Here is a 24771-nt window from a genome sequence, read left to right on the forward strand (position 1 = left end):
GGTTTTGAAGGAATATCAATATATACATTTATATATCGCTTTATACGCCATTAGATATATAATTATGGTCTCAGTTTTGAAGGAATATCAATATATACATTTATATATCGCTTTATACGCCATTAGATACATAATTATGGTCCCGGCTTAAGAGAAATATCAATATATACATGTATATATCGCTTTATACGCCATTAGATATATAATTATGGTCTCAGTTTTGAAGGAATATCAATATATACATGTATATATCGCTTTATACGCCCTTAGATATATAATTATGGCCTCGGTTTTGAAGGAATATCAATATATACATATATATATCGCTTTATACGCCCTTAGATATATAATTATGGCCTCGGTTTTGAAGGAATATCAATATATACATGTATATATCGCTTTATACGCCATTAGATATATAATTATGGTCCCGGTTTTGAAGGAATATCAATATATACATTTATATATCGCTTTATACGCGACTAGATATATAATTATACCGTACCGGATTTAGTTTCATATGAACCCAGTAGTTCCTCAGGAATTGGGAACGATTTGGCATAGAGGCGCTGCAAGCACTCGCCTTTAGAACTTAGGAATCTTAGTAGATTCCCATTGGTTTTGAAGGAATAAATATATATATATATAAAATATAATATATATATATATATATATATATATATATATATATATATAAGTATGTATATATATATATACATATAAAATAATTTATATCAAATACTTACAGGAGTTTGCAAATCATCACATGTCGAAGTTTCCGCAGTCACCTAAAAATTTCAGTCTAAAAAATAACTCATTATTTTAAAAAAAATAATTATCTGAGTACCTGTATAGTGCTCGCACACATATATAATATGAAAACTTTGAAAATGTATTTTTCAATCATTTCAGTATTTACTTTTAATTTTGTATTGAAGTTTTATAATCAGTTGAAACATTTATAGTGGAATAGAAATAGTTTCTGATAAAAGAATTGTATGAAAAATACATAAATATACTTAATAATGTTTAACTTGGTGCCCATAAAATATATTTTTTTTATTATAAATTGATTTATTAGTTGCAACCCAATTAGCTGACTGTAGCCATAAATTATCTAAATTTTATTGCTCAAATATTATATTTATATAAATCGTTAAAGTGTGATTGGATTTTGCAGTTCAGAAGAAATAGTTATAAAGTAAACAAGTGTATATAGTTTTATATAAACATATTGACTTTATTTTTTAAAACTTAAACACACTCCTATAAAATTTTATTTAAATAAATTTTTAATGCATATTCTTATAAAATATAGAAGTTTATAATCATTATGTAAAAATAGTTTCTTCTAAAAACATATGCACGACATATTATTTTTATAAGAATGATTGGTTTTTATATACTATTTACAATAACGAGATTAGATAGATATAGATTTAAGTTACTTCTAAATAATTATTGTCATATATTTACTAAATTACTATACAAAAATATTTCGGAATTAAATAACTTGTTCAATGCCTATAAATTGTGTGAAACCATTGCTATTAATAAGCCACGATTAATTATAATAAACTAATTATATTAAACACGATTCTACTAATTAACCTAGAGAATTAGTACTGTCATCCTAATATCCATCTCAGAAAACAATTCCGAACATATTTAAATAAAATGCAGATACAATGATGCAAATACACTTCATTGAAGTAAAGCATCAGAATATTTATAAATGATGATAGAAGAAAGTTGAAACATCTTTAATAACAATTGGCGGGCTTTGGATCTATGCCATAATTGTGATCAATAATTTACTTATATATTTAATCTCAAACGATATTGTACTTGAGAGAGTTTCGAATGAGTCTTTTTAAAATCCTGCTGTAACGTTTCTTGGTGTGGCCCATGCGGGAAAGGTGACCAATTCGGGGTAGACAACGGAGCCCCAGGTTGGGAAACTGGCCCAGATCACGAGCAATGTGACGATTGATGGTCCTATGCCAGCCTTGGCCTGTAATAGAGGGATAGATGATAGATGGGTAAGAAAACTAAGAGAATATTTATTTGCTGTATTTATGTACAAACCATGTCTCCTATTGATATGTTGCACATTCCGGCGGCGATAGCGTTCGGTGGAGTACCCACTGGCATATGGAAGGCCATGGAGCAGCATAATGCTGCAGGCAACATCAAGTAAAGAGGATGCATTTCTATCGCTACAGACTAATGAAAAAACAATTTAAATACAGGTATTAACAAAATAACTTCTTCAGCAACATAGAATGTTAATTTATTAACTTACCATTTCTGCTAGAACCGGCAACATGATGTTGGCAATGGCAACGTTGGATGAAAACTCGGTCAGAAATTCGGCAGTCAGACAGATTACGAAGAGCAACAAAAGTGGTGGCAGTTGTTTCAGGCCGATCAAACATTGACCTAGGTATTCTGACATTCCGGATTCCTTGCTGCCTTCTGCTAATGCAAAACCACCACCTGGAAGAAAATAAATACAAGATAAAACAAATTGTGTTGGGGCTTCTGATAAAATATATATCAACACCTTGATAAATAATATATGTTAAGGGGATAAAGCATTCTTTTTAAAAACAAAGTCTTTATGAAAGTTATTTCTTATAAACTGTAAAATTTTGAATTCAAAACTATTAGTTAGAAAATAAATAGTCAATTATAATTTCTCAAAAATTACTAAGCCAACTAAGATTGATAATCATTTTAGCAAAATTTTTTAAAATTAAGTTCAATATTTTATTCAACTAATATGCGAAAATAAACGCAAAGAAAATTTCATTTACTTTTAATTAGTACTTCTAACTAATCATATACTACTTAAAATTATTCAAGATAATATTCTTACCAAGCAAGAAAATAAGACCCCATGGAATTTTAGCCAAAACATACTTCCATGTAATGAGAGCTCCGGCAGGTTTAGTTGGCAATGGTTCAATTTCACCTAAAATGGTCACAAATAAATACCAGTTAAAGCATTTGATCATTTTAAATCCTGAAGATTTTTAGATAAATCTATTATTTACCTTTCTCGCCTTTTTTGCTTCTGCAGAATTTAAGAAAATCCAAATTCTGTGGTAACATGAAGAGAATGATCACAACGAAAATAGCTGGTGTTGCATCTTTCACTTTACTGAAATAATAAATGTAATGGTTAATGATGTGTGAAAGCAGAAAAGCATAAATATTGTTTTGAACCCACGTGTCGGTGATAGCTTCAGCCCATCCAGTGATAAATCCAGGAGCACGGAAAAAGAATAATGCTACAGACAATAAGAACAAAAATCCTACTTGTTTCTCATGGACAGACATAGGTCCTAATTCTTTGTATTTTGTTTCAATTACACTACGGGCTACACGTTCTCCTTCTTTTGATAAAGTTGCTTGCTTGGCTTCAACACTGTTAGGTCTGCAATAAACAAAGAAGGAATTAAATTCATTTTCTGACATACATACCAAAGAATAGAGCAGTGCAGTGCAAAAGTTAAGTTGATATGTATTATTACATAAAATCTGTTCAAACTTTATGTTTCATTTACCTGAACATGCCCATGTACAGCCATTGTAGATAAACCCAGGTGAGGAAAGTGAAGATCAACATACCAGGGACATTGTAGAACATCCACTTGGGAAAATCGATTCCTGGAGCGTCTGGGAATCGACTGCAAAAAATATTTATTAGATAACAATATTTTTAACATTTAATTTCGAATTACCTTTCATAAATGCCCTTGAATGTGAGATTGGTTCCGGAACCAACAATACTTCCGACACCTCCCAGAGTGGATGCATATGCGGCGCTCATGAAGTAACATAAAGTAGTTTTGGATGGTCGTTTGGGCCTGCGGGAATAAATGATTAATTTGATAATTAAACTTTCAATGGTCGATTTAATCACTTTTCAATAAAAATATATAAATTTTACGTACTCATCAGTAGCTTCATTGCTTTGCAGCATACGTTCTTCGGATTCTGGAGTGCTCTTCTTTTTAATGTACATTTCACAAAGTCCTTGCTGAAATATAGGAAAACATTGAAACATTCTGAACTATCAAGTGTTTTGTTAAATTTTGTTACCGTTTCCAATTCTTCTAAAACAGCTTGCATAATTGGACACATCATGGCTACAGCAGCTGTGTTAGAAATCCACATGGAGACAAACATGGTAACAACGACTAGACCAAAATTTAATCTGTAAATAAAAAAATACTCATAAGAATTAAGATATTTGGCTATGACTTATCGAAGAAAGCAGTGGAGTACAGTGCGCTCTATTTTGAGACAATACTAACCTTCTATGACTGCATCCAATGATTGAGATGACTTTAAGGGCAAGACGTTTATGTAAATTACAATGTTCTACGGCCAAGGCAATAATCAGGCCTCCAATGAACATCACATTTGTTTCTCTCATGTACATCATACATGTTCTATCAGTTCCCTAAAAATAACAAATAACATAAATTATTCTGATAAAATTTAATTCGAAAGGTCCATGTCCATTAAGTGGAGATGTGTCCAGATTATAAAGTTCTGAATTAAATGAGTATTTTGTTACTTGTATCTTGTCTTGTATTGTAATAAAAGAATGAATGGATTTATGTATTACCAGAATTCCCATTGTTGGAAATAGAACCATTGGCAACATAGCTGTGACTGGTAGAGGTAAAACTTCCGTAACCCAATATGCAGACATTAACATAACTACATACATGCACCGGAATTTCTAAAACAAAATTAAAATTATTTGAAATGATACATTTAATGCATTATTTATAAATGACTTACCGGTTCATTATTTACAAGAAAGACCGGGGTTAATAATATTGGTGCTAATACTATTACAAAACTTCTCCAATAAACTTTAAAAAAATATAACATTTTGCTACAACATCCCCTATGTTGGGGTCGCCTCTGAGGTCTGAAAAAAGGAATAAAATATTAAAATTAATTGGAACCATTCTGAATTAATATTCAAATAAACATTTTCTTACATGTCAGCATCCCCATTTGTCTGAGCTTGTATGTCTTTGGTCGACATTTTTATTTCTAATTATTTTAAAATTTAATCTGAAATGAAAAATGTTAATTAGTAATTTAATTTTGTATTACTATTATAATGTATATTTTAAATTTTTAGCCGTTAAGATATCTGCTTTATCGACAAAGAATTAGTTCACAAAAACGACGTGAATAAAAAAGAGCGCTACCAGCGCCAATAAATAAAAAGTTGGTTAAATGTCAAAATCGTGTCTAAACTCTTCAAAATAAAATGTTTTTACTGAGTTAATAATGTAAAAGAAAGATAAAATGTTAGTAGTTATTAGTATGCAATTAGTTCATGAGTAATAAGGAGTGAAAATAAAATGTTTTTGTAGCGACGTCATAAAAATCTAAAATTACATGAATGTAATTTGTTAGGTTAGGTTGTGTTTAATAACATCATTGTGCAGTTTTAGAATTTTCCATACAAAAATGCCTGATGATACAGGAAAAGTACCCTATGTATATGGTAAGTTATTTGAGATATGCTTTATATATTGAATTTTATATACTTTTTATTCCAAAGGTATTTGTTTAAGAATTTTACTGTTCAATATTAGTAACAGATTAAAGTAGTAAAGTATTGCTAAAGGCTACTTAGAAGCACGAGCACTCACATCTTGAAACCATAATTTTGTTCTAAAATCCTAAATATGAAGACTATAATTATTCTCATTCCATATAACTTAAAAGAAGAATATGAACAACACATTCTATTAAAGAGTGATACCTTTAATTATTGGCTTGGAATATGGAACACGAGTATCTACTTTATTATACTTTATGAAATTGTAAATTGAAATTAAGATACACATGTCCTCTTTATTGTAGACTGTATTTTATGGTTTGTTTTATTGGTTTTTCCAAAGGTTTTTAAACAAAAATGTTACTGTTAATTTATAACAGATTAAGTTTCTGTATCGCTACAGGACAACAAGCACATTTATCTCGAAACCATCGTTTTGTTGTTCCAAATTCTCAAATTAAAGTTGATCATTATTGTCATTCTATTCGACTAAAAAAAAAACAAATAGAAGCATATTAGATTAAGAAGAGATATAATTTTTGATGATCGAAATTTAATATGGAGTACAAGTATCTACATTATTACATGTCGATTGATAAAGAGCTGTTTTGAACTTGTACATTTATAACAACATACTGTCTATATTTCATTTATTGTTTTATAAGAGAATCTTACTGTTATTTTATAATATAATAAAGTACAAATATTCCTACAATATAACAAGGCAAATGAACATTTCTTGAAACCTAACACTTGGTAGTGTACATTGTTAAATATTCAATCTCTGTTCTTTGTATTCATTCACAGATTTCAGAATAAATGAATTTATAATAAACATTCTTAAAATGATAACATCTGTTATTCCCATTGTATTTAACTAAAAGGAAATAGATTATTAATACCTCGACTAAGATAATACTATTTGTGATCGATATTAAATATAGATTTCAAGTAGTTTCTTTGTTACTACATATATACTTGTTATCCGAAATCTAGAGTCCTTTGTTAAATAAAAATACACTCCTTTTCTCTATTTTGTAATTTATATAGTCAAAATTCATCTTTGGGCACTTTATAGGTGCACAACTAATAACCAATACAGTTTATGTTATGCAATAAGTTATACTAAAAGAATAATTTCAATAAATGTATACTAGATAATTATTGGCTTCTGTTCATTCAAAAGTTTACCAAAATTGGGAACACAAATGTCTTTTTACCATGACAAGTATCTATGTACTATATTCTATTTTGGGCTTAGTTGAGGAAGGTCACTTCTGGCGCTGTGCTAATATCTTCTGCTTCGTGGGCGTTCGATTCAATAAATTTTTTAATGACGCAAGATGTATCTTATGTACTTTGTCTGTCTTATAATCTCTAAAATAAAAAAAATGTTTCTGTAAACCTGTGTGCGATGTTTCTATACTCAGATAACCACCGACACCGCGTTCCAAGGCTTTATTTTTCTAAAATTAATGTTTTTTCTGCATTCTTTCACGAATTTAGAACAGTTTGCGTTCGGAAGCACGAGGTAAATTTGATAACGAAATGATTCGTTTATTTTTGAAACAGGACATTGAAATTCAGAAATGCCCTGCTGTCGTATTAGGAATTTAATGGGTACCCTACATTTAATTGTAGGGACCAGAGTACGAAATTTGCAAATATTAATCTTTCTTGTCATTTTCATGTCATCTTTCACTCATTTTTGTAGCTGTATCATACATATTTAATACTTTTATCCATATATGTTCGATCAAGTTACCCATTTCATCTTAAGAAATACATCTTTTGTAATTTATCTTTTTTATCCATGTCACAGTCAGCATCATGTTTCATACGTAATTTGTTGCAATATGTAATAAATAGTTATTGCATGTAATTTTATTATTAAATAGTTGCTATAATTCAATATTGTAATTTGAATATCATTGTGTATCGAGGCTAGCTTATATAGACACTGACTTTGTCCAGTAACTATGTTTTATTCCTGATCACCATAATTGCACAACATTAACCGCATCTCTATCAAAGATTGCAATTTAAATTGTACGGCTTTGTAGAAGTCTCTTATATTGATGTGCTCAACTTGACCCTGTTTGATTGAAACAATGCATTTGCTGACGTCTTTAATATTGTAAGATGACAATAAATCATCATTAACAAACTGCAACGAATGTAACTTATAAATTTGTAGTTTTGCTAATTGCTTTCATCTGGTTCGAATTGGTTTGCATAAAACTAGAAAAAATGTACGTAAGGATGAACTAATTTTATCTGGAAATAATAGATCAAAGTTCAATTTATGAGTGTGGATTTTGGTTTTATAATTGCGCGTTAATTAGAGATAAATGAAATAGACACATATTTGTTACAATAATTTAAATTTGCTGATTTTAATAAATGGTTGGAATTAAGTATGATTATATATAAGAAGACTAGCAAACATAAATAGTTTCGTGAGAAAGATGAAGAAATTTTTTGTTTGTTTTATATTTTAAAAGGAAAAATTTGATTTTATTATACAACAGTAATGAATTTATTTCGATTACAAAAATGAAGTGTTTTTTAGTTGAACTTCTCTAAGTAAATGAAAATGAATCCGCAAATTATCCGTTTCATTGAAGTGCTCTTTGTTAAACCACATTTTTTGTTTTGTGGTCTGGCGTTAACACAAACAAAGCGGATGGTTTTCCAACTCGTGAACAGGCAACGTATAACTGCCCATGTGAAAAACAATGATTTTATAAATAATCTATTTGAAATTTATTCCGCAAACACTAAGCTATTGGCCTTGCGACTTGTTAATTGTCATTGCGAACGCAAGGCGAACTGGAAATTGCAATCGTTTGAAGTCAAACGGAAGACCAGTCAGAATCATTGGTATGTCACCAAATCGCCATCAACTTGTGATGGAAGGGTAAAATTCAGTGCGTGTCATCATATTTCTTGGCAAGAATTGCTCGTTGACTTAACCAAGCATAATTATGATAATTATCACTAATGTCATTACTCGAATTTTTAATTACAGTGCATGAAGTTCTAGCAATTTGCATTAAAGCACGATGCCATGCACCGGTAATTTTCTTAGCTATAAACCTTGCGGAGCCCGAGACCTTTCCAACGAATGCAAAATTGTCGAAATCGGTTCGTGCGTTCTGGAGTTAAATCGTCAGGAAAGAAAACCTGACTTATTTTTATATATATGTAGATAATGAATAGTACATATAACCGTTTGGGTTGCCATCTATAAAGCTACATTATTAAAAAAAAGGCTGAATTACGGCTCAAAGGACTTGTTAAGTTTTGGTTGCTGCTTTATATAAAAAATCTGATAAGCCAAAAGAGATGTGTATAATAATCTATTTCTTTTTATGTCATTTCCACTATGCGTTACAAACTCTAGTTTTACGCGAAAATTTATGTTATTACTCAGAGTTACGTACAGTTCCAGTTTTATCGATTTATGAAAGACCTCAGAGAAAAAATGACATGCACGAACATGCAATCATCAACGACCACCTGTGACAAGGTGATTAGATGCATTGTTGACCGGTTGATTTGTGGAATAGTTAGTCGTCCGTCAACGATAAATATAAAATGCACGTACATATTACTGTCTCTACACTAATCGATTTGACCGTGACAGTGAGGGAACTTTACTTACTTGTTAGTCCCATGGGTAATTGAATTCCATGAAAGAATCCTGTCCTAGAGACTAGAATTCTTAGCCCACGTCTCCGGAAATTATCATTTCCGAAAACATTTGATGAAATGAATGAAAATGAAATTCTTCGAGAGGGGGTATTCTAGTTTAGAGGCATTCTAGGTCATTTTTGAATCATCGTAAAAAAGGCAATAAATTTTTAAACTATAATTTTTTTATAATTTCTTCATCAAGAGTACAGAAAAAATTAAAACAAAAAAAGATAATATTTTTAAAAATTAGCAGTGGTTGATGGTGGTGGGTCTCAAAAATTTGACAAGTGACCACGCCGACTATTGCAACCCTCATGGTAATCCGATATGAAAAAAAAGAGATAATTAATCTAGAATGATGTCGCTATGGTATATTCTAGGATTAAGTTAAAAAATAAATCTTCGACAAAATAATGACTGAATAAAAAGAATCAATTTCTTACTACTTTTTTGTTTCTTGATTTTTTATAAAAATAGTAAACATTAAAATTTCGAGGTGATGCTAGTATATGTCTGAGAGTTTCCCCGAAAATTTCAAGTGAAAAATGAAAAAAAAAAGAAAATTTATTTTTTGAATTTTTATACTCAAATACCTCTTAATACAACCGGAGTGACATTATTAAATCCTAAAAATTAGACTTTAATTTTAATTTCAGAAAATATAATTCAATAAATAATTATAATGTAGTTGTAATCTAATTTAGTTGCCTAATACATGTACTAAAAATATATCTAAAAAGTACAGCGAAGGTTATAATATATTATAGAAATAATGCTAGAAATATTACTATAAATTAAACCTTTTCAAAAGTGGTTAGTAAAAGTGATTAATTTTGTTTTCATTTAGGCGGTTAAAATAAAAAAAAAAAACTTTTTCTAAATTTGGTCTCATTCGATTCAAGATGGCCCAAAACGTCGAGAAACCATAAAATTGGTAATTAGGATTTTTGGACGAAAACAAACTTCTTCGGGAAATTAATTATGTTAAAATAGCTTAAATCGCAAAATGTTCAGAATCATAAATCATTTACATGATTTAGATGAAAATCAAAGTTTTATTGAGCAACTATTGGATAAGAACTTTGAAATTTAGTATACTTATCCACATTTTATATTAATTTATGCATGCTTTGAAAGTTCTCAATGTTCTTTAGATTGTCAATATTTTCAAAAATTAATAGTGTCAACAGAATCGAAACGATTTGGAAAATTTAAGTAGTAAATGCTTTTTCATGAAATTTCATAGTACGAATTTATCAAGACGACATCATTATATTCATTATCAAACTATAATGTAATTTTTATCTGTGAAAAAAATATTTAGCTACATTGAAATTTTAAAAATTAATATCAGTCAAAAAATGACAAAATTCCATTCCATTATTTTGTTAAGACAAGCAGAAAGTTCTTTGAATTATTTAAATCGAACGCTTAGTTCTCTCAAAAACTGCCATTTTTTACACATTCAGCTCCCTATCTTCGAAATGGCTGGGCCTGCCTTTGCAAAAAACTAATAAACACTTTTCCCAATCATTGCTAATTGAATGTTTTTTAGATCATTCAAATCGGATGCTCCGTTCTCTCCAAAACTCGATTTATATTTTCTGCACTCTTTGCTCTTTATCTCCGTAACTGCTGGACCTGCCTTTGCCAAAAACTAATCAGCTCATCTCCTTATCAATAGGAATCGAATGTTTTCTGAACCATTCAAATCGGTTGATCCGTGCGCCCGAAAACGTGACTGGAGATTTGTATCCATACATACATACACACACACATCCATTTTTTCTGAGGTATGCCAAAATGTTCAGAAACCTTCAAAACGTCGAGAAATGTAAAAATTTTCAATTTTTGGCCCATTACAATAACTTACCCTACGGGAAGTTAAAAAACTAATATGAATTAACAAGTAAGGTTACAAATATTAAAATAATTTATTTCACCATTATGTAGCAGAATATTTTGGTATTATTATATTTCTACTATTACAAATAAATGGTACAATTGACATAAATATAATTCGCGACCAGTTTTTTTTTTTTCACCAAGGTCGACCTTCGTGATACAGAAGAAGATTATCTAGCAAACTGTGACTCTAATCTAAAACCAGTGGCCACGCGCCATTTCAATCTAATCGATATAAATAATTCAATTTGGCAATACATTTTTTTGTGTATAGAATTTGCAATAATTGTCATATATCCTTCGACTTTTATCTCAGACAGAGGTTATCAATTTGTTACATTATTAACCTGTGTCGTAAGAAATCAGTACAAGACGTTACTAAGATGTAAAAGACATAAAACGAATAAAATGTATATCAATTAATATTTGCTCAAGGTTGGGACTTGTATGGACCATATCACAATAAGTAAAATTGATTAAAATAAATTACATTTTATACAAGATTTTGATAAATGATATTTTCAATTTATTTGAAATACAACCTTAATAAACCAGAACTCTGAGAGCTTTTATATTTTTGCAATTCAAAACCCTGAACTATTTGCTTCAGGACTTTATAATTTGGTAATTTATCCTGAAATGTGAAGAAGTCTAATTTACAGATATAAATGAATTTAGAAGAAATAGTTATCTTCTCTATATTAAATTTTAATACACTTTTAATTTACAGATATGTTGATTTAATAATTATAATATACATATAAAAATTAATTTTAATTGTTAAAATTAATTTTAATTACGTATTATTTATTTTCCTTATGCGTTACATTTGGTCCAAAAGTCTCTTTTAATAATGCACGTAGAGATTAAATGATTTATGTCTATCAATTTAAGTTTTTTTTTGTAAATAATTTATTGATGCAAAATAACTCGAATATTATATCAAGTATTTGTTTACACAAAACGAATGCAATTGCGCATTTATGATAAAGAATTTATCGATTTTATTGCAAATTACACATATATCTTTCCATTGACTTACAACTAGACTAATAAAACAGACTTTCATCTTATTATTGAGGCAATGGTAACAAAAATATTTATATGAAGTAAAATATCAATTTATAACTAGTTTAGATAGATATTTTGTTAGCTTTTGAACTATTCGTTATATTTACTTTGTAAATTTATTTATCATTAATTAAGTTAAAATTATTCAAAAGAATAATGGTTCCCTTGAGTGCATCAAACCGATATATGATATTACACGTGTTCAGGAATTCAACTGTAGAGAAAGATGGGAAAATTAAAAATACTATACTATTAATAATTAAATCCAGTTTTTTTTTAATTTAACATAATTAATTAACTCAATCCAATCTATTCTAACAAAACTCGTAAGATATCAATATTTTAACAATTCTGCAAAACTTGTTTCTAATAAATAAACATAATGGCATTTATACAAAACTTGTAACGCGAATAATTATATCATTTTAATTTTCAAATACGTTAATAAATATGCAAAAATGAGAAGCAGGAAGAAACTCGATTCTTGCAGATTTTCGACGGGTTTGCACAAATGTGCAGAAAATATTTATGTTAATTCGAGTGTTGCTACCTCAGATTTAATATAGTTGATTTATATTAGATTTTGTAAACGACATAGAAAACAATAAAATAAAGTAGCTGTTTTTCTATACATCAAATAACATAGTAATAAGAAATCGTATCGTAGTATCCATATAATTTAAAGTTCATATGGTAAAAACTTTCTTCATACTTTTGACCTCTGATAAAAATGAATTAGAAGACTATAAAAATATTTGTGTATATAGAATTCATTAAGTCAATCATTCATTAAGAAAAATGTTTAGTTCAGTTAAGATCAGTTTTTGTAATGTGCAACTATTGAAAAAAGCAGGCTTCTCTATTGATATTTTCACTTTAAAGCAAATTTATAAAAAAAAACAATGTTAAATCTTCAGCGGTCTATTTAAAGTAATTTTTCATTTTTGTGATTTAATTAGATATATAATCTAATTATTTGAAGTTTTTCTACTTGAAAATAACTTTTTCTTTCTTGAGTTTTCTTGAATCCTAGTTCAAGCTGTTGATTCTAAATATTATTGCACAAGTTAATATCATGTTAAGCTATTCGTATTGCAATAAATTAACTTTTTCTTGAATTTATGAAATGATGGTTGTCGAATAAGTCAATGAAGCAGCTAGTCATCAAACAAATATAAAAAAAAATCTTGGACAGTTTTGCATTATGAAAATTATAAACAGAAATGTTGAAAGTCTATTGAAACAAGATCATAAATAATTGCATAATTGAATAATAAGAATAAATGGCGAAAACGAATAAAATTCGAAGTGATAAGTGAAAACCATAAGCGATTTGCAGTACATGTTTATGCATATGTGCATTTATTTTCATTTTCTTGTAAGGCTTTGGCGTCAGTCGTAATAAACGTCATATATTGAGTCGGCAATGTTTTCTCTGTCCTAAAAAGCGAGTTGTAAATACGATTACTGACTGACTGACCCAACCCAACCTCGGCGGTGAATACGTCAACAAATGCGTGGGCATTTCACGCACTTTTGCGGTAAACGTCATTTGGAGAGAAAGACGATATCATGTAAACCAATCTAGTACTTTGCAAACTGATCATATATACGTAAATAACGACAACTAGACTGGAAAATCATAATTAGAACAACTTCACTAATCCTAACTCTCGACAACGAGTTATTTGTTATCATTGATCATCGACTCCATTCATTAAGAACCTGCCAGTTATTTCATAAGTACCTAAGTACCCAGTACATATAATTCTTTCATTATTCAATTCTTTCGCAACGGAAGCACGTGTTCGTGATATCAGATGTTGTCCGAGATGTGATGCAAGAAAACAGGTCCAATTCCAGAAATCGCCTTGAATAAGAGCATGAGGATCCGATTTCCGCATGGAGATGTGTCTCGGTTAAATCGTCAAGTTCATGGTCGAATAATACGAACTGATTTAAGGGGGTTGTTCGGTTTTTATTTATTTGTTTTCGATTTTGAGATTTTTTGATATTATGATAGCTAAAAACCTTAGAATTATTTAAAAAAAAATCATCTCGATATCTATTTTTTTGAAGAAGTTATAGATATATATCTCTATATGTATGAACCTCTGAAACCGTTTTTTTCATCGCTCCGCGAGCTATTGTATGCCAGCTGCTCTCTTTTTCATTATAATACCTCATGAACATGACCTTTTTAATGTGTCAGCATCTTTGTACACCATGGTGTATTTAGTACATTAAATTAAATTGTGTATTTAGTACATTATATAAAAAACTTTAAATACGTTTTTCTCAAATTGACTTTTTCCAATGCGGTGCCACAAATTAGAAAAAAACTACAAGTCGGATCGACTTGTATTTTTTTTTTAATTTGTTCACCACTGCAATACCTAGTCCCCCTACCTCAAACGACTTGATAACATTACGCAAAAAAATTTTGCGAAGCTTCTCGCCCCCCCAAAAAGGGCCTTTTTTGACACTTTTTTTTTAAATAGCTGCCATTTTTTCCTTCTTGCTTTTTTTCTTTCATTTTGGTAGGGGAACTGGATTCAAACCTCTTCTTCAATGTAGTTTATTTTCTTTTTGTTTTTGTGGCAACGCAAAATAGATCGATTTTGCAAGGCCGACTTTGTCGCCCCCTGTTTAAAAAATGACAGCAAAAAAAGAGGAAATTTCGTAAAATTCTATGATTTTGTAATTTTTGTTTAAAAAAAACGCATGTCTCTATGATAAATACATTTCGAGAAAAACAAAAACAAATACCTTGCATTTTTTGTAAAAAAACGAACAACCCCCTTAATCTTTAATGCCCTTACAATAATGGCAATGAAGGGGCTCAGACTTTATAAGTTTGTGATCCAATGGACGATAAAGAGAGAGTTAATAGGGGAGGAGATTTGCAATTAAGTCTAGCTCTAAGATCCTGGTATAAACGCTCTTGAAAAACATATAATTCTTGATCTTAGAATCATTTATAAGCTGCCTTAGGATGGCATGAAAACGCAAAGATACAATTGGACGTTCTTGGGTTAATGACAAAAATGTCTTAACTTTATAAATATTTACTATAATAAAAGAAGATTCAAAAGGGACTAGGACGAAAAAGAATGAATAATAAAAAAATAAACTGAAATATGGTATTCTCTCAGAATGAACCGGATTTCGATAATATCAATAGCAATATTAATATTAATTATAACTATAGTTATTATTTTAACAAGGTGTGATTTTTACACGAGAATTGATGCATAACATGATATCTGTCTATGTTGCTTGTTACTAATTAAATCACTAAAGTAGTAATGATTCTCCGGTGAATCTTTATAAAAATAACAACACACAATCAAAATTTATATTTCCCCAGAAACTATGGGCACTATATTTTAATTATATATTTCATTTAATTTTGGCTAATTCAATACCAGATTTATTTTCACTTCTGGGCGCTGGCCAGGTGCTTCTAGGGTTAGTCACCTAATATTCCTTTATGTAACAAATAAATCAATATTAAAAACAATAGATGTGTATAGTCCATCTATTTTTCCTATTTCAGTATGTAATTGCCAATTTGAGCCACTTTTATGGACTTCTCTATATTATCTATGGAAATTCACAGTGCACAAACATATTTAAATTTATAATGGACTACGTAAAACCAGTATTTGGAATTTTATTTAAGTGTAAATACATTTCCGCGTACACAATTATTATTTAAAACTTGGATTTGAATATATATTTATATATACATATATATATAGAAATATTTATAATATATAATGTGCAGCGAAGAACGTTAAGAATATTAATTAATATTAATAAAAATTAATCTATTGATGATGAATTAACAGTTTAAAAAAAACATAATTTGAATTAATTATAACTATATATTGGAACCAAATATATTTTAATACATTATTTACTACCATTGTTTGGTTGCTCTTCATAATTATGTCCATATCCAATATGACACTATTTTAGCTACTGTGTTAAAAATGGTTTAAAATTAAAAATTGAATTAATTTAAAATACAAAATATTATATTATTTTCTTGTAAAAAGAGCACTTATTTTCACATGCTCAGAAACATTTCGAAAAAGAGAAGATTTCCTTTTAATTTTTCTCATTTTTACTCTATATTTATAAGTCTATTTCCATAACAGTTTCCCATAATAATTTAAATAACAAATCCATTTACAAATAAAATTGAAGCTACTATTGTTAGTGTTTATCGCCGCCGAATTAATTAATGTTTGCATGAGACTTAGATTTACATGTGTGTTATTAAATATTATGGTATAATTAAATTCCGTTTTCATAAGTTAAATCTCATCTTGTAAATATTAATTCGTTGTTTATATTATCATTGTTTTCTTATAGAGATAACAATTCAGAAAAATAGATGCTATCGTGAGATATTTAAAATAGTTCGAAGATAAACTGAAATTAATTTGACAAACGGTATAAGTAAATAAAATAAATTGTAATCAAGCGTTTTATGTTTTTTGCATATAAGAAGTAATTGAGTGTTAATAAGGTATAATTGCTGCTAATTAGCATTGTTAAAGTGTTATATTATTTTTTATAATTTAGTAATTATTATGTAATTCAACTTTTAATAAGTATTCTGAGATTGATCAGTATGTAGTATTTTGTATAAACTATTCTAATCTTTATTAATTTCCATTATGCTGTTGCATAGATGCAATTTTGTATGTTCCAGAATGAGAAATATTTATATCCATGCTTAAATAAGGCATATGTGTATATGCCATATCGATTAGAGATAATTTATATTATTAATTGTTCTGATATCTTTTAACAAACAAAATCCTCATAGCAATTAATGTGTCACCCATATATTCAATCATATTTGTGCATGCATATTAGCAAACTTACTTATCGATATTGATTTTTCAGGAATTTCTAGATAAATTGATTAAAATACTCTGATTATAATCTATTAATCTTTACATGGGTAATCACAGACATATTTCTTTAAAAGTTTTGTATAATAATTTTCCGTTTCCTATGTAGTTAAGTATTCAAATAGCTATTTTTTAAATGAATGTCTGGAAATGTAAAAGATTCTTGATATGGATCTCTTGAAATAATTTATATTTATCGATAAACCGACGAAAACTCCGATTATTATCTGTTAATCTGAAGTAATTGCACTATTTCTTCAAAAGTTATGATAATAATTATACTTTTGCTAGGTAGTTAACACCTTTATTTTTCCAACGAGTGTCTGGAAATGCAATAAAGTCTTGATATGAATCTTTTCTTCACTAATTGCCAGTGTGTGGTCTGTGTAATTTAATGTATTCTTTGGAACTAACGCGTCCAATTTTATGGCTAGTAAATTGTTAGAGTTTATTATTTTTAGACAAAATTCAGTGTAAATTTATTGGCAGTACACTGAACACTATAATTCGTGAATTGTTTAGCTTTATTTTAAAAAAATATTTATGCAAAATTAATAGATATTATTAAAAAAATTCATAGCTATTATAAACTTGATCAATTCAGAAGATGAAATCATATTTTTTTTGAATAATGCTGAACAAAGTATTACATTCTAGAAAAAATACTTAAACATGGAATTTGATATTAGGAAGGTACAGTAAATTAATACAATGTCATCTCATATTTCTATGCAGACACTACGTAGTTTAATTCTTGCAATCAATATGTAAATATATACTTACAAAACTAACAATTAGAATATTACCGAGAATGATATAATTAAATGAATAGCTTAGAAAAGTAGACAATTGAATAAATAAATGAATGAATGAAATTTGAGATACAAATCGCTACTAAATGTGAAATGCACCAAAAAATAATAATTAAGTAAAATTGATCTGATTATGGAAAATCTATTTCTGGTTTTTGTTGCGCTTGATGAACAGGACCATGTATAGGTGTTCCGTCAAACGTTGTTTAGCCATACAAAATATTTAAAAAAAAAAAATAATGTGAAAAACAGCTGGAATAAATAATATTTATGGTTTACCCACTGAAAAGCTTGTTCAAATATAAATGTTCATGGGGCACCTTTACAGTCCTTTATGCTATTACCGATTTTTTTTTATAACAATCAGGACATTAGTTATTTTCTATAAGCTATTTTGATTGACATTAATAAAATATAATTATATAAAGTATTTACACCAGTGGGTATGTCCTATTTGATGCAAAGTTAATTAATTGTCCATAATTTTTTTAATCTTCTCGATTCTGGTGTATGGAGCAGCGGAGCAATGAGTGCAAGAGGCGCATTTTCTAATTTGTGATGATAATTAGATGATCTTGTTTTTGTAAAGTCCTTAATATATAGTATCTTCAGATCATCATGTAGGGTTATATTGCTTACGAACCAGGGTGCACCTAGCGAATCGAGTCAAAATATAATTTTCTTTGATGTTGTTTTAGTATATCCTGTTTTGCATATTTATAGATTTGTGATTCGTCAATTAATATAATAAAGATTTTCATTAAATATATCAATCTTCTTACTGATAATAAATCACAAATATCCATCAGTGAAATTCCACAAGTATGAAGTGATTCGAACTTACATTATGTATGACGTGCATCGTGAACCACATGTTCTCGTGTCTATCAACAGACATCCCAATAAACTTCGAACTTCCAACGCAATTTCCGAGATCTCTTATTAAACACACATATTTATATCTGAAATAGAACATTGGACCATCGTTCGCTGATAATCTTATATGAGTCGGTTCCATGCTTCTTCTCTCTGATGACGCGCAACGTTCGTGAGAAGAAGAAGGCTCCTCTGTGGTTCTTCGGGTGTTATTTTTACTCGGACGCCGTGTTAATTTTAGAACAAACGCATGGCCGTTAAAATATATAACACGTTGTATGGAGTAGGTAGAAATATGTTGTAAATTATACTATAATGTCCTTTTTAAAGCTCACTGTTCGGACGAAGAGTTTTCTCGCTACATTAACTATAATTGCAAGTTGCATTTTTTGTTCTAAAACTGATGCGTTTATTATACTCAATTATCTTCCATTTAATTTAAGATTTCATGAAATGAAAATAGTCAATATGCGTGGAAGATGTGAAACTTCCTTATATGCGAAAGAAGTAGAAATTAATTTTTAGTGTACGCATATTCTTTCTATAAGGCAACCTTTTAATTTAATAAAATTATTTATCATTTAATTATCATCTTCGAGTGAAGAAATATCAAAAATAAAACACGAAAAGTTCGAGTTTTATTTTTTCAGTATCTCTTACAAAAAGTGCTTCCGGTTAGATTTACTTATTTTCTAACATTTTCAGACAATCTACGTCATTTTCAGACAATCTACAACATTTTCAGATTATTTAAAATATTTTTAAAATTTGTATAACATTCTCAAATAATTTACAACATTCTCAGACAGACCATCTACAACATTTTCAATCATCTACTACTTTTTTAGACCAACTGCAGTATTCTCGGACAATCTATTACATTTTCAAGACAACTACAAAATTTTCAGACAATCTGCAATCAGCAGCATTTTCAGATAATTCATTACTTTTTCTGATATGTATAGCATTTTGAGATAATTTAGAGTATTTTCGGGCAATCTACTGAAGTTTTACACCAACTGTAACATTCTCAGACAATCTACAATATTTTCAGACAATCTGCAGCATTTTCAGATAATCCACTCTATTTTCAGACAAATTGCAGTATTTTCAGACAAAATATTAAAGTTTTAGAACAACTGCAACATTCCCAGACAATCTACTACGTTTTCAATCCATCTACAACATATTCAGACATTTTCAGATAAACTACAATTATACAATTTGCAGTATTTTCAGATAATCTACTACATTTTCAGGCCATCTACAACATTTTCAAACAATCTGCAGCATTTTCAGATAGTCTACTATATTTTGGGACATGTATAGTGTTTTCAGACAACCTGCAGTATTTTCAGACAATCTGCTAAATTTTTAGACCAACTACATGTGCAGCATTTTCAGATAGTCTACTACATTTTCAAACATGTATAGTGTTTTCAGACAATCTGCTAAATTTATCAGATTTCAGACAATCTACATTTTCAAACATGTATAGTGTTTTTAGACAATCTGCTAAATTTTTAGACCAACTACATTTTCAGACCAACTCTACTTTCTCAAACAATCTACTAAATTTTTAGACCAACTACTACATTTTCAGACCAACTCTACTTTCTCAAACAATTTACTACATTTTCAGAACATCTATAATATTTTCAGACCAACTGCAGCATTTTCAGACAATATATAATAATCTTATACAATCTACAGCATTTTTATACAATCTACACCATCAGTTAGCAATCGCAACTGCATCAAATTTAGACAATCTGCAGTATTTTCAGACAATCTACTAAATTTTTAGACCAACAACTACATTTTCAGACCAACTTTACTTTCTCAAACAATTTACTACATTTTCAGAATATCTACAACATTTTCAGACCAACTGCAGCATTTTCAAAAATCTTTAATAATCTTATACAATCTACAGCATTTTTAGACAATCTACAGTGTAAATTCTACACTATCATTAGCAATTGCACCTGCAGCATATTTAGGCAATTTGCAACCTTGTTCAAAAGTCGCATTTCAATTTTCACTGCAAAAATGATAACGAAAGTTTTCATCTGGTTATCTGAATCAGCAGAGAGTTTTATTTCATATTTATCTTTTTCTTTATTGGCAAACTAAAGTATTTTCATCAAATCTACTCACTGCATAGACAATAATTATTATCAAAGTAAAAAAAAAACTGTCTAGTTTATCACAATGATTCCCTGCTAATATAGTACTTAATCATTCTCAAACTACTCTACGATTAAGCCTTATAAATGTTTACTGTTCTTTCTAAAGTACAATCGTTATAAATTAAATTCTATATTACATTTGAGTTCTGATAGCATCTTAAAAACCGGCTTTTTACATACGAAGTGCTAATGCACTCGGAACATAACCGTTTATATGTTTTCTTATTGCTGCACGTGGTATTACAAATTAGGAACGAAATAAAGGATTTCATGGAAATAATTTTATAAAGTTAAAGGTTATATGAATTACTGGAATTGTGGCGAATCATTATTAGTTATCGTGATAGTAAGGAATTTTATATTACTACTGATCAATATATATATCAACTTTTATCGCGGGAAAGAATAAAATTATAAAACAATAATGAAAGCATGTAAAAACATCGATTGCAAAAGAATGGTTATTAATCACACTCTAGATTACGCAGTTTCAATATAAATATTAAATATACGCAAAGTAATGTATACATACAGATAAATAATTTTATTATTTTATATATTTAATTTAAATATATTTATGTAAATATGCATTTATGTAAATGTGCAGACTCTAAGCGCCTACATGTTTGACCTGATAAGCATGACGTGATGAATATAAATGCATAAAGAAATAGGTTAATCATTATTTGATATTATTGTTTAAACTCAATAATTTCAATATACTTCCCAAATTGTTATTATATTTATTCACACGCTGGTTAAATTGATATATAATATGTCAATAGAATTTTGTAACATGAGTAGAACGAATATTAATTATGTAAATAAGAACACACTGCACTCTATATTTTTGCACCAACTTTATTTCATAAAGTTATGAAAAACCTTCCTAGAAAAGTTGAAACAGAAAACTAAACAGATTAAGATTAATACAGTGCTTTCCAACCCTTTCGAACCGCACCCACCAGAAAAAATAATTTTGTGCCCCACCTATTTTTCAAAAAATCGAATTTTATATATACTTGACTGATATTATAATACAAGAATTTAATATCATGTCAAAATATACATAAAAATAATTATTCATTAATTTTTATACCATTTCAACCAATTTTTGTATATTTTTTGGAAATTTCATTTCTGCCCTTGCGCCCTCCTAAGGTTTCGCGCCCCACAGATTGGAAACCAAGGTATTAACCAAAGTATCTTGTAATATTAAAATATAAGACACACAAATCAAAATAAAAAAAATAACTAAGTTTTAGAAAAGAAGGTAGTGTAAAAATATAGAGTATTAGGTGTTCTTAAATTTGGCAACAGGCAAAACACCTGTTATAGCTCAATGAAGATAAATATATATTTTAGACAAATATATTACCAAATTCTTCAAGGCAGTATATTAAATAAAAAAATATATTCTCTAATCTTTTTTCTTCCCGAAATTTAATTCGACATAAATGGCAAATTTAGACATTTGTCTCAAAATAATCTCTAACATAAGATTACAAAATTAATTATCAATATTGCGTTTATTGCTAAAATAGTATATCTTTTCTGCGAAAGATAATAATATCGTAAATCGTGTAATTGTTGCGCAATTTTAAACTTATTTCAATGTCACTTTAAAAAAACATAAAATTAATACTTGCAATAAATAAATAAGATAGTAATTTTACAGAAACAACTTAATTTTTTTATAGATAGTATTTTAATTTTTTCGATGATTAATAAGTAAGTTAAGAAAGTAGCATGATTATTTTTTCTATATCATTTATTCCAAATGAATGGTTTCATAATTCTTACATACGAATATCTACATATTTTTCCTTTGTTTTTAAGGTGAGCTTTCAATAGAATATATTGAATATGATACTTATTCTGACCATATAGAGTTGTACTCGTCATTGTTAGTATAATTTATTCGGAATTTTAATACGGGTTACATTTGAAAATAATGGTTGATATAACTTTGCAATCTGACCTTTTTGTGTGGGGTTAATGACATCAATGGATCAAATTTTTGGGAAATTTTCGAGAAAGAAATTTAAAATGAACCGATTGTAAGCTTAGGAGTTGATTTGGTGATAAATTATTGATAAAATTATAATTAATATAAGTGCAATCTGACCTTTGGGGTAATGACATTAATGGCGTACATTTTATAAAATAAATTTGCTAGAATCATAGTTGGAAGAAAATGATAATAAACTACTTACAAACTTAGGAGATGATTTCGTGTTCAACAATTATAGATCCAGAGCAAAAGTTCGTTAACAGTAATTCAATTTAAATATTTATTCGTATATTTATCAGGTTTAAAATTATTATCTAGTAATTTTCAAAAACTATTTGTCGTGTACTCACAAACGTCAGTTTATTATATAGAGATGCAAGAAGCAAAGGGCGTAAAGAAAAAATTATCTAGCAAAATTGTTCCTTTAAGTCATAATTCAAGAATTAAGGGTTTAAAGTTATATAGAGTGAACATCTGTTAAAATGATTGTGCTTAATACGATTTCTCGTATAATACGCCACTTTACTACTTTACGCTAGAATAAATTGTTCCTTATCCAAATGTTTTCGTACATTGAAAGGAAGAAGCGATGGGTATTAGTGAATTAATTAGTACCAAAACGTTCGCATAAGAAATACTTTATTAGATTTTTGATTAAATCTATTAAATTTATCTACTCACATATTCAAAATCACAATTGCATTCTAGTCTTCGTCAACTGTCGTGTCAAACAAAGCTCTTGTCTTTTAGTATCCCGTTTTGTTCTCTTATTCTGTTCTCGTCATCAAAAATATTAACATAGGCACTATCTTAAAACACTTATTATCACATAGTTCACAATTAAGGATATTTTAAACGAAAACTACCTTTTATTTTAAGGTATTCTCTTATAATTATTTTTAACGGTTACAAGTTTGATAGATTGACGGATAGATGTTTCTTAGGGAACCGCTCCGATGCGCGGTCGCTTCCACACTGCCAGAAGGGACCAGTTGCTTCAATCGCGATGTTCACGCCAGTTGTTCTACAACTAACGACCAGTGTACGTAGCCACACAATTCGCATTTGTGTGCGTATTGACATTGAATTTCTCACATTTTTTTGGCGGGTTATATTTTTTTTTATTAAAATAGTATATCTTACATCACATGTGCTATAAATCGATCAATTAATATGTAGTGTAATAAAAAAAATATTTGGTGTTTATTTTTAATTGACGTACAACTAACTTCACATCGTGGGAAGTCATGTCGGCAGCGAAGTATGGTAAGTTGGTTACAGATAAGATGATAACGTTGGCTTCCTGATAAAGATGGATGAATAAATGTCACTCAATGTCGTTTCAATACATATTTAAGTCTATATTTATCTTTTTAAATTTTACTAGTGTAAACAAACGAAGTTTTTTTTTTAGTTTCAAAACGCTATCAAAACTCAATAACATTATGTAAATCTGATTTATTTCTTCACTTTTAGTTTCTGTTATGTTCACCATCTTTCTACTTTCTTTTAATTTCATTGTTTAGTAAGTATACTTCGGAAATCTGAAATAACTGAAAATACACAATTATCTTTATCTTATTTGCTGTATAAAAGTTATATAAAGCATAAATCACGTTCCAGATAAATGTTTCTATTCTCTTGATTATCTATCACGGGTTTGAAAATG

The 24771-nt window shown here is 28.7% G+C and overlaps 2 protein-coding genes across 2 annotated transcripts in view; one reads left to right on the forward strand and one right to left on the reverse strand.

Moving 5' to 3' along the window:
• Window positions 1-1781: 1781 nt before the first annotated feature.
• On the reverse strand, window positions 1782-24074 carry LOC113370195 (protein I'm not dead yet-like). The gene is made up of 15 exons (XM_026610868.1): window positions 23784-24074; window positions 5028-5103; window positions 4822-4954; window positions 4643-4759; window positions 4326-4474; window positions 4111-4225; window positions 3963-4048; window positions 3750-3875; window positions 3573-3695; window positions 3236-3442; window positions 3060-3166; window positions 2882-2977; window positions 2306-2499; window positions 2089-2226; window positions 1782-2014 (listed from the first exon to the last, which is right to left on the reverse strand). Exons 2-15 carry the CDS (start codon window positions 5072-5074, stop codon window positions 1874-1876), a joined length of 1779 nt encoding a protein of 592 aa, XP_026466653.1. The 5' UTR covers window positions 5075-5103; window positions 23784-24074; the 3' UTR covers window positions 1782-1873.
• LOC113370196 (GPI transamidase component PIG-S) overlaps window positions 5382-24771 on the forward strand; it is a 29710-nt gene continuing 10320 nt past the window's right edge. Inside the window, exon 1 of the mRNA XM_026610869.1 lies at window positions 5382-5545. Coding sequence (XP_026466654.1) covers window positions 5509-5545 — 37 coding nt within the window. The 5' untranslated portion in view covers window positions 5382-5508. The remainder of the gene's footprint in view (window positions 5546-24771) is intronic.

This window comes from Ctenocephalides felis, unplaced genomic scaffold, assembly GCF_003426905.1.
Source record: "Ctenocephalides felis isolate EL2017-DRISC unplaced genomic scaffold, ASM342690v1 CF-g0.4_SCAFFOLD_01492, whole genome shotgun sequence".
Classification (NCBI taxonomy): Eukaryota; Metazoa; Arthropoda; class Insecta; order Siphonaptera; family Pulicidae; genus Ctenocephalides; species Ctenocephalides felis.